General features: G+C 35.8%; 1 protein-coding gene across 2 annotated transcripts in view; it reads left to right on the top strand.

Moving 5' to 3' along the window:
* The window catches only part of HACE1 (HECT domain and ankyrin repeat containing E3 ubiquitin protein ligase 1), a 103,942-nt gene that overhangs the window by 24,130 nt on the left and 67,619 nt on the right, over window positions 1-12,193 (top strand). The window contains exon 7 of one of the 2 annotated variants that reach the window (XM_029944102.1): window positions 8,988-9,070. The exons of the other annotated variant lie outside the window; for it this stretch is intronic. Coding sequence (XP_029799962.1) covers window positions 8,988-9,070 — 83 coding nt within the window. The remainder of the gene's footprint in view (window positions 1-8,987; window positions 9,071-12,193) is intronic. 2 annotated transcript variants of the gene reach the window in all.

Here is a 12,193-nt window from a genome sequence, read left to right as displayed (position 1 = left end):
TGGGCATAAATTAACTTACGTTTTGCTACTTTTTTTCCCTTTGTTATTGTTAAATTGCCACAAATGGTTGATTACTGTTTTTCTAGAACAAGTTGGATTTAGAAATCCTAGCAAATTGCCAAATGGTTTGACAATTTATAGAAATTAGAGTGTACAGCAGGATTAGTTTATGGATTAATTTCACTTCACTTAAACTTTTTTTCCGGAATAAACTTTATACTGCTAAATTTATATAGCTAAATATGAAGCTTGACAAACAATATAAAATGATAGTTGAATCCTGCTTAGAGTAAATTTAAGCCCTTGAAACTTAAAAAGCATTATTTGACACTGGCTTTATAGACTATCTTTGATAGAACTGACTGCATGTTTTACTGAAATTGTAGGCTTGTTCAGGAACAATATTTACCTACGTTCAGTCTGCTATGTTGATACTTTTCAGTCAGTTAACCAAGCTTTTTATCCACAGAATTACAGGATAGCCATGCAAACTTAATTGAAAGCTTTTGCAGAAACATTTATTAGGTTCAGCCTTGGGGCACAAAGGTAGGTAGACCAACATTTTGGATTGTGCTTTTAGATTCAGAGTAATTTTATTTATTCTAATGTTAGAATTCTCTTTTAATCACTTCTGGGAAATATGAGCAAATAATAGAAAGTTCTATTACTGTAATTTTCAAGCACAACTGAAAAATAATGACTAATGCTAGATGTTACAACGACTTCAAAGTTTTGATAGGTTTAGCTGGACAGTTTTCTAGAGAAAACCTGTATAAACCAGTCATTGATTAGGGAGTTGGCCATTTTTCTTGGTATATAAGTTATTTGTGCATTGCTGTCATGTCATCAATTATTTTTAATAAAAGATAAAGATGCCTTTTTTTGTTGTTGTTTGATCTTCTTTTAGCTACTAATATCATAAGTCAGATTTTTACTTGTAGTTTTAATATTGAATATCTATTTCTTTGTACTTTGATCATTGTTGTTTAGAGAGTTGACATTGATAAAGGGGAGCTGCCTTGGATTTCTTGCTTTGTAATTTATCAGTGTATTGGGCACAGGTGGTCTTCGTTAGTCACTGCCTTCAATTAAATGACTTTTGAGATTGACCCAAACATTAGCTTTGCACATTAGTTTTCCACTCAGAATATTGTTGTATCACTTGAAAGGTCATGTATGTAGTCTGCTGAAAATGTGTTGTTTCTTTTTAAGGATTTCTTGAAGCCATATGAAAATCCCCTTCCAATGCTTTTTTCCAACATTCCTTCCCAGCACTTTCTTATACTGCAAGGATGAAGGACGTCTCCCTCCCTCCCCCCGCCATTGTAGATTATCTAGGAATAGGAGAATTATTTTGTTTTGTTTTGCTGGGGGGGGGAGGGATGTTGGACAGGGCATTTGAAGTCTTGATTATTATTATTTTTTTAATGTTGATTTTTGAAAGCAAGCTAGTAGGAGAAGGGGAAGGGAAAGAGGGAGACAGAGGATCCAAAGTGGGCTCTACCCTGATAACAGATAGCCCAATGTAGGGCTCGAACTTACAAACCGTGAAATCATGACCTGAGTTAAAGTTGGGCACTTAACTGACTGAACCACCCAGGAGCCTCTGAAGTTTTGGTTATTTTAAAAGCATATTTTGATGATCTACATTCAACAAAATTTCAGATTAGTGTCATTTTAAAAATTATATTAACTTGGAAAATGTAGATAATCAGCTCTCATTCACAGATATTTATGTTGGTATACTTTTATGTGTCTACATTTCATACTGTAAGCTGCAGAGCTCAATTTTTTCAGGTAAATGAGAAATGATAAAATTTTGAAAACAAAAGAAATTAAGACTTGTAAATCACAATTAGGTTTTTTGGACTTCATGGTTTATAGTCACGAGGCAATTTAGACACAGTGCAGTTTTTACAGAAGTATTTGGGTACAAATGTAAGGAATTTGCTAAAGTACATTGAATCCAACTCTGTCATAGAGAGAGAATCTTGTTAATTTTTCTGCATATCACGAGTTACCATCGAGCATACTACATATTTTATTTGTTTTGTCTCTTGGTTTTCCTTTTCAACTAGAACATAAGCTTCATGAGGGAAGAGATTTTTGATCATTGCTATATCTCCAGAATCTAGAGTAGCCTCTAGTGCATAATAGACATTGGAATTTTTTTTTTTTTAAAGATGGAATGGAATGCAATACCACTTCAGCCAGGTTTTTTTTTTTTTTGCCATTTTCTTTCCATTTCTGAATGTTTGTCACTTTGAAAATTTGTGTCTTTAAGTGTTGTGTATAGTGCTGATTCTTATAAAAGTTTGGGTCTGATTTGTTTCTATTGGTGAAAATCTCCGCTTTTGAGACTTCTTGGGGATTTTAGTGGTTAAATCCAGAATTATTTTCTTCAATTTTCTTTTTCCTTATGCTTCTGTATAATTTAAAGTCCTCTAGTAGTATTGTTCCTTCAAGAGCTTTCATGTATTTATTTTAATTTAATAAACATGCAGAGTTTCCTCCACCTGCGTTTTACTAGTTTCAAAGTTATTTTACTCTTTGTATACATATAAATAGTTCTATATAGACTGAAAATATTTTTTTAAAACTGATCTAGGTTATCTGTGACTTTCTTGCTCCTCCTATTCCATTTAACTGGCAATTGAATTCTACATTATCCTTTCTCCTCCTGTTTCAGAGCTTTTACAAAAAGAAGTCTGTAGGGGCACCTGGGTGGCTTAGTCAGTTAAGCATCTGACTTCAGCTCAGGTCATGATCTCACGGTTGTGGGTTCGAGCCCCGCATTGGACTCTGTGCTGACAGCTAGCTCAGAGCCTGGAGTCTGTCCTCAGATCCTATGATTCCTTCTTTTTCTGACCCTCCCCTGCTCATGCTGTCTCTCTCTCAGAAATAAATATAAACATTAAAAAAAAAGAAGTCTGTATACAAACCCTTCTTTTTAATCTTAAAGATTAATGACTTTTCAGTCATTTCAGTGCCACAAGGCAGTTTTCATTCTTCACATTTAAATCCTTTTATATATTATTTATCCTTACTCTAAAGGAACTGACTTTTTCTTCTTGTTTTCCAGCACTTTAGCTACAGGTGGAACTGTTGAAAGTTTATATGTTTCTTTTAATAGGTACATATTTTGACAAGAGTAATTTTGTTAGAAAAGCAGAAAGACTTAAAATTGGAAAAGAAAATGCTAGATCGAGCTATTTCTACTTAATATTTTCTCAAGAACAGAAATAATTTTTCATGTCTTCATCAGATATTTCCTATAAGTGAGGATGTGATAGGATGAAGATGTCATGTTTTCTTGCTGTGATTTGCCCAGGTGGCCTCATCACACTGTGGAAGGGAACAGTAGAGAGGAATATGTTAGTCTAATGACTAAATCGTTTTTGTGCTCTTAAGTTCTACAGTATCAGTAGATAAAGAAGTACTGTAAAAAGTAGATGATTTAAAATGAATTATTTTAAAACTGAACACAAACAGCTGTTTAAGACACTTAAGTTTGACTCTCAAATATTTATTCAGTGGGGACGTGGTAGAATTAATGTAGTTTATGAAGGTATGCCAGTTAGTTACAATTCTATTTAGTAGTTTGAATTCAGAAAAATTAGAATTCCGACTTTTTGGTAGGTAGCATAGTGGTTATGAATATAGGCTTAGATTTAATTCCAGCATCCCTGTTTATTTGTATGCTGGGGTGCACATTACTTGACTTCTGGGAGACTCCGTTTTCTACTTTAAAAGTAGAGAAAATATCAGTTTTCCTCACAGGATGTATTAAATTTATTAGCACAGTGTCTAGGCACATGTTAAGGTTACTCAAAATATTATCACATTATATATTTTAGATTTTAAACATTTTAAACGGTGTAATTTTTGTGAATGCATATTATGTTTTATTAATAATTAATTTCTGCTTCTATCTAGGTTGCTTGGCTTTAATTGTATCTTAGCACATATTTTCAATAAATTTGCTTTCATCTCTCTTGAGCCTTTTGAATTCTGGCTCATGCCTAATTGCTATAGTAGTTCATGAACATTATTGCTGCTGTCTGTCTGTCCATCTCATTCTTTAGGGCCATGTAGACTCAGCTTCCAGGTCAACTCAGGAAGGAGAAAGTCATGGTCAAAAGACTTAGACCTTGTCTTATGAAATAATGACCTAAATGCTTGTTTTTCTTATGATTGGAAGTTGTGCTAGACTACTTGTCCTTAGTTTAATGGAATTCTATGCTGATGATAAAGTTTTATGAAACATTGTTTCTGTTCCTCTTGGGATAGAAGTAAATTCAAGGAGCAGTACTTGATATAGTGATATAATGAATACTGTATCCTTTTTAATTTTAATTAAAGAGTGTTTTTTTTTGATTTTTAAAAATGTTTCTCTATTTTTGAGAGAGAGATAAAGTGTGAGCAGGGGAGGGACAGAAAGAGAGGGAGACACAGAAACTGAAGCAGGCTTCAGGCTCTGAGCTGTCAGCACAGAGCCAGATGCAGGCCTCGAACTCACGAACTGTAAGATCATGACCTGAGCTGAAGTTGGATGCTTAACAGATTGAGCCACCCAGGCACCCCGTTTTTTTATTATTTAAAAATTTTTTTAAATGTTTATTTTTGAGAGACAGTTTATTTTTGAGAGTACAAGCAGAGGAGGGCAGAGGGAGAGGGAGACACAGTTGTCAGCACAGAGCCCAATCCAGGGCTGGAACCCATGAGCCCTGAGACCATGAACTGAGCTGAAGTTGAACACTTAACCAACAGAGCCACCAAGGTGCCCCCATGAATACTGTATCTTAAAATATTTTATTTTTATCAAAATCTTTGCAATAAAAGTGACCATTGCTTTATTTTATTTTATTTTTAAATTATTTTTTAATTTATAGTTTATTATCAAGTTGGTTTCCATATTAACACTCAGTGCTCTTCCCTACAAGTGCCCCCCTCCATGACCATCACCCCCCTTTACCTTCCCCTCCCCCTTCAGCCATCAGTTTGTTTTCAGTACTCAAGAGTCTTTCATGGTTTGCTTCCCTCCCTGTCCCTAACTCTTTTTCCTCCTTCCCCTCCCCATGGCCCCCGGTTAGGTCTCTCCTGTTAGACCTATGGGTGAAAACATATGGTATCTGTCCTTCTCTGCCTGACTTATTTCGCTTAGCATGACACCCTCGAGGTCCATCCACTTTGCTACAAATGGCCAGATTTCATTCTTTCTCATGGCCAAAATGACCGTTCTTTGAACCACCTTTTTTTTTTTTGGTCAAGTCATAATCATCAGGCAGCAATTTTCAACTCTTTTAGATTTTCCTATGATATCTGTTTCCAAACAATATGCTTCTATTGCTCTTTCTCAACTTTTAATAACACTGAATCATTTCTTGTCCTGGATGAGTGAGGACTTAACTCATTTAAATCCTCTTCCCATGCCTTCTTCCCCCCTTTCTAAAATTATATTGTATATTTGACTAGACAAGATTAGTTGTATATATAGTTAGGTAAATATTATTTACTGCTGTGTCAAGTAATGGATTATAATAACATTTTCTATATAGGGTGACTAATTTTCTTAAAATTAATAACTGACTTTCTATTTTCTTTTTATGAATCAATAATTCTTCCTGTATGCTCCTACAAAATACCTTACTACTATTTTCTACAGAGACATTCATTAGGTAATTATCAGTTCTGCTTTTTTTAAACTTGGGAATTTCTTAGTCTCTCTAGTTCAATCCCAAATAATCTATATTCTATGTCTTCTACTTTGATGTACTCCTTCGTTTTGGAGGAGGATATCATCCAGTAGCTTTTTGGAAAAGATGCACTGGAGGGAATTTTTTCCCTCCAAATCTTACATAGCTCAGCAAATTTTTTATTTAAAACCATCTATTTAAGTGATAGTGTGCTTGGCTATAGAATTCTACATTGTAAGTCATTTACTTTACTTTTTTGGAGGCACTTCATGTTCTAAATTCCAGTGTTGCCGTTGAAAAGTGTAGCGCTGATCTGGTTTCTGTTTATCTCTGGAATCGTAATCCCCAGTATTATGCACTGTCACTTTGATGTACCTTGTTGAAAGTCTTAATTTATGACGTCAGACACTTGGTGAGCCTTTTGAGTCTGACACTGTAGGTCTTTCAGTTCTGGAAAGTTTTCAATATTATTTCTTGATTGCTTCCTTTTGGCCTCTCACCTCCTTCATATTCTTTATTCTGGATTTCTACAGTGTCTGCCTGGATTGATCTACCAGTTTCCCATTCTTCTATTCTCTTTGGCTTTCTTGTTTTACTTTCTTTCTTGTAAACTTTTTCAACATTGTCTTTCTAAACTTCTGTTGAATTTGTAGGGGCACCTGCCTAGCTCTGTCAGAGGAGCCTGTAACTCTTGATCTCAGGGTTGTGAATTTGAGCACCACAGTGGGTGTAGAGATTATGTAAATAAATAAATAAAAATATGCTTTAAAAAACTATTTAAACTTCTATCGAGTTTTTGCTTCTTCCATCATATTTTTGATTTCTTATTCTCTGAATATTTTTCTTTCAGCATCTTGTTCTTGTCCTATGGATATAATGTCTTTTCTGCTTGAGGGTAATATCGTGTCTGATTTTTATTTTTTCTTTGGTTCCCTTTATTGTCTTTATTTTTCTGACTTCCCTTTTCTGTTTATTTTGATTTTTGTTTTTCAGGCTTGACACCCGCTTTTAAAGTTAGTTGTCTCTTAAATATTGTCTCTCTATTTGTGTAAGGTGGTGAGGTACTAAAACGCTGGCTGGAAGCATTGTGTACATGGGCTGGGTTTTTTGGCTGGCCTCATGGTATGCTTTGGCTTCTCAATGTTGCCACTATTGATATTTGGGGCCTGAAACTTCTTTGTTATGAAGGCTGTCTGTAGATCGTAGGATGTTTAGACATATCCCTGACCTCTGTCTACTAGTGCCAATTGCACTCTTTCTTCCCCAGTCATTGGGGGGAAAAAAATCTCCCAGCATTGCTGACTGGCCCCTAGGGGACAACTGAGAGATTTCATAGCCACTTTGTAATGTCTTATTTGTAGGATTCTTCTCTGGTGCCAGTCTTTAGAGAGGAAACTTTCAATCTCTGTTCTGAGGTTTTAAGCTTGGCTACTGGATTTCTGGGAGCCTACTGGAATATGGGGGTTGGAGGTTTTCACTAAATTGTTTTCATCATGGCTCTTTATCTCTGTTTTACCTGTATAATCCTGCCTGCAGTTAGAGCCTCCCATTTCACTTTGTCCAGAGAATAAGCCCTCCTACTTTGAGTTAGTACAGGGAGGGATAATGGCTAACTTTGTGGCATGGGGAGGAAAGGTCCTGGGGTAAAGTCCAACTGTTTATAATTACTATTATTTTTTAAAGTTTATTTATTTTGAGAGAGAGAAAGGACATGAATGGGGGAAGGGCAAAGAGAGAGGGAGAGAGAGAGACCGAGAATCCTAAGCAGGCTCTGTGTCAGCGCGGAGCCGAATTGTGTGGGCCGAATTGTGGGGCTTAAACTCACCACCTCTGAAATAACAACCTGAGCTGAAACCAAGTTGGATGCTTAACCAACTGAACCATCCAGCACCCCACCAACTGTTTTCTTTTATAGGTTTCGGCTTCCAACTACTATTCCTATTTAGAGCTCTTTATAATTATCCCCATCATCCAAGTACCTGATACTTCTAATTCCTGTGTTTTCTATCTGTGTTCTGTAGTGAGAATTTGGTGGTTTATTGCAATCCATATTTGCAGGCACTTAGACTTCAGCTGCTTTTGATCTGCTAAGTCAACGACATTGTTCCTCCACTTGCTTGCCATTTTCCCAGAACTTACTGACTTATCTAGTGTGCTGTTGTGTTCTTTCCTGTTCTTCCTTGTGGGCTTATAGTGTTACTATTTTACTGACCTTGTACTAGGTTTTAGAGCAGCAAAAATTAACATGTGTGTTCAATCCAGAAGTAATAATAAACAGTGAAATTCCAAAACCTTTTAGATTTTTACATATTTTCTTCCATTATTGCTGGAGAAACTAAAATGAGGATTAAAGGAATAAAGCCAAAAAAAAGTTCTTTTTTTTTAAGGGTTTCAGGCAAGCCTCGTTCTCTCTCTAATTACCAGATATGTATTTTTAAGATTTTATATTAACTTGCTTTTCTTAGTTCTACTTAGATGGTTGCAGAAGTAGAGCTTAGGAGACAGAGTATGTATGAATGAGATTAGCAAAGAAACGGAGTCAGTATTAGTTACTGTTAATAGCAAAAGGACTTCTTAGCTTTTTAACATTTTGTACTTTAATATTTATGTTTAATAATTATATTTGATTTTCATGAAGTTATAACTCTGGTACTTATTTTTTGCTTTTAGAGGCAAGAAAAAAAATTTTTTTAAGTTTATTTATTTTGAGAGAGACAGAGATAGAGTAAGTGAGGGAGGGACAAAGAGTGAAGGACACAGAGAATCTCAAGCAGGCTTTGCACTGCCAGCGCAGAGCCTGATGTGGGACTCAAACTCACGAAACTGAGAGATCATGACCTGAACCAAACCAAGAGTCAGATGCTTAATTGACTGAGCCATGCAGGCGCCCTAAGAAATTCTGGTTTTTGAATTCCAATATCTAGAGCAGTGCTGTCCAGTTTCTTAGCCAAATGTGGCTGTTTAAACTTAAGTATAGTAAAATAAAATTAAAATTTCAGTTTCTAAGTTGCTCTAGCCGTTTTTCAAATCCTTGTTAGCTCCATGTGTTCGTGATTTTCTAGAGCCTTCCCAGATTAACACAGGTTATATTACATTATAATTCCATATATATTGTTTAGTGCCTGAGAGTCTCAAGAGAGCTTACCAAAAAGTAGGAAGTTGTTCAGCCACCATGATTGTCATGTTCCTACTTGTTCGACTTTAAAATTTCAGGTTGTGGCAAGAGCATTTCTTATTGTGGTAATTGTGTCTCTCTCTGACTTTACTTCTAATTTTTCTTTTCCTCTTTAGACAGTGCAGTGCTTGCTAGACAGTGGTGCTGATATTAACAGGCCAAATGTATCTGGAGCCACACCATTGTACTTCGCTTGCAGGTATGGTATTTTATATTTCCAGGTGCTCTCATTAAAGAATGTTGTATATATGTTATATTTCCAAACACAGACATTTCTGTATACTTTCTAAACCTCTCTTGTTTTCCCAGAAATATTGCACTCCCTTAACTGTGTAAGGAAAAGTTTTTCTATGATATTGCCAGTGTTTTTATACGTTATAGGTGGGAGCTTTTGATTTACTTGATTATTTAAATTTTAAACTAATTACTTAATAAGTAATGAAAAAAGACGTATCTATAATCCAGTGATTTCCATAGTTTTCTTTACTAAGTACTAGGTCGGTTCCAGAGGCATAAGCCATTAAACTATGTCTTGGACCAGAGCCGTGTCTTTGCTTTCTTGGGATTTGTACCTTTCTGTAAATATTTTTTTAAATGTTTTTAATGTTTATATTTGAGAGACAGAGACAGAGTGTGAGTGAAGAAGGGGCAGAGAGAGAGGGAGACACAGAATCGGCAGCAGGCTCCAGGCTCTGAGCTGTCGGCACAGAGCCCCATGCCGGGCTCGAAGTCACGGACTGCGAGATCGTGACCTGAGCTGAAGTCAGTCACTTAACTGACTGAACCACCCAGAAGCCCCTTGAATTTGTAAATTAAAAAAAAAAAATCTTTGAATTTGTCTTGTTAGATATTAAGTTATGCATTATTTTTGCAATTCTATCTTGGTTCATTTTCTTTGAGCATACATTTTGATTGTTCATTCATGTAATAAGAAAACACTGTGTGTTAACCACTCACTGTGTGCCATGCATTATAGGCATTAGTGATACAATAATAAGCGTCAGTCTTTAAGGAGCTAACAATATAAAAGCTATACACATATTCCATCCCATACACCCCCCCCCACGTATACGTAATGTTACATAAATGTAGTTTACAATTAGAAGCAGTTTACAATATGCTAGTATTTCTTGTCTTTGGTATAGATTATATGAATTGCATTATTTATTTAAGCTCTTAAATTCAGATATAAATGTCTCCAGAAGGTCCCTCTTTTGTTATCTTTTTTCTGTTGTATATCATTTTATTGGAGATTTGTTTTAAACTAAAAGACCTGCTTTTGTTCTTGTTTAGCTTCTCTTTAGGGTCTGCTGTTACTTTGATTAGACTGGTTCAAGTCATCATTGAACAACTTGAATAGAATACAAGGACTTTTGGATCTCCAGACTTTTCTATCTTATCTGAATCCAGCCATTTTCTTACATTATACTTATGATTTGGTTGCTGGGCTAGGAAACCAATTCCTTCTGTAGTGGCCTGGATTTATGAATAATGTCATTGTTTGATTTCCTGAAATCATATCTTATCTTCAGGAGTTATCTCTAGATCAATTCTTTCTTTGAAGCTTCAGATTTGAATGGCTACCTGCCTGATTTACATCATCGCTTGCAAGTCTCATAGACTCTCAGATGTCAGAATGTCCAAACTGGAGCCTCAGATTTTCCTTTTCAAACCTTCCGTTCACCTTTTCTCATCTCAGTTATTGGAACCCTTATCCTTCCAGTTGTTTAAACCAGAAACTAGATGATTATTTGGTATTTCTCTTTCTCTGTCTCTCTCTTACCTTTAGCTTGGAATTTAATAGTAAATTCTATAAATTTCACCTTTAGACTATATTTTAAATCACTTAACTTCTTTGCAACTCACGGAAATGACCTTAGTTAATGTTTTTACCTCTCATCTAGAATTCTATAATCGTCTCATAACTGGTCTCCCTTTCTCTATTGTTTCCCTTCCATCTGTCCTTTCTTCAACAACCAAAATAATCTTTTAATAAAATGAATCAACTTTTGTCACTCTGTTTAAACCCTGTATTTAAAACTTTTTCAGTGCCTCTTTTGCGTATTCTGCCTTTGCCGACGAGACCTGCAGTCTGACCCCTGCTAGTGCACTGTGCTTCCACCACATTGGTTCTCTTTGAGTTTACCAAATGCAAGGGACTCTTTTCAGCAGGTTTTTCTGCATACTGTATGTTTTGCCTCACATGCTCTTCCATAGGCGTCTTATGTGGCTGAATCTTTATGTCACAGCTTAACTGTTACATTTTACAATTCCTGACCAGTTAAGTAGGCCTCTACCCAAATTTTCTTTAACAGCGTCAAAATCCTTTCTTTTATAGCACTTTGAATTTTGCAATTATTTATTAATTTATTTATAGTTATAAGTTTACTGCTTATCCCAAAATATTATGATTTATTTTAGATAACATATCCTAAGTTCAATTCTAAGATTTAATAGGTCCGTTTCTTACGTATATAGTAAAAGTATGATTTAACATTGGGAAGAGTTTTCCAGGTTGTTGATGATGTAATTCGGAACTTCCTCTTCATTTTTAAAACTTATCAGTCTTCAGTGCTGCTATAGACACTGGAGGCCATGTGCCCTTCAAAACAGCATACCTGTATCCCTTGGATTAATAACTAGCAGTGTAGTTGCTGAGTTATAAGTCAGTTCTATTTTTAATTTTTTGAGGAACCTTTGTTTTGTTTTCCAGAGTGGCTACACCAGTTTGCATTCCCACCAGCAGTGCAAAAGAGATCCTTTCTCTGCATTCTCACCAACATCTGTTGTTGCCTGAGGTGTTAGTGTTAGCTATTCTGACAGGTGTCAGAATGTGGTTGTGATTTGTATTTCCCTGATGATGAGTAATGTTGAGCATTTTTTCATGTGTTGGTTGGCCAGCTGGATGTCTTCTTTGGAGATGTGTCTATTCATGTCTTTTGCCTATTTCTTCACTGGATTATTTGTTTTGCGGGTGGTGAGTTTGATTTGCAAATATCTTCTCCCATTCTGTCAGTTGCCTTTTAGTTTTGCTAGTTGTTTCCTTCGCTGTGCAGCTTTTTGTTTTGCTGAGCTCCTAGTAGTTCATTTTTGTTTTTGTTTCCCTGGCCTCTGGAGACGTGTTGAGTAAGAAGTTGCTGTGGCCAAGGTCAAAGAGGTTTTTGCCTGCTTTCTCCTTGAGGATTTTGATGGCTTTCTGTCTTACATTTTGGTCTTTCATCCCTTTTGAGTTCGTGTGTGTGTGTGTGTGTGTGGTGTAAGAAAATGGTCCTGGTTCATTTTTCTGCATGTCACTGTCCAGTTTTCCCAGCACCACCTGGTG

The sequence above is a fragment of the Suricata suricatta genome, chromosome 7 (assembly GCF_006229205.1).
Source record: "Suricata suricatta isolate VVHF042 chromosome 7, meerkat_22Aug2017_6uvM2_HiC, whole genome shotgun sequence".
In the NCBI taxonomy this organism is placed as follows: Eukaryota; Metazoa; Chordata; class Mammalia; order Carnivora; family Herpestidae; genus Suricata; species Suricata suricatta.
The sequence above is the reverse complement of the archived record's forward strand: the minus strand, read 5'-3'. Positions and strand labels throughout refer to the sequence as shown.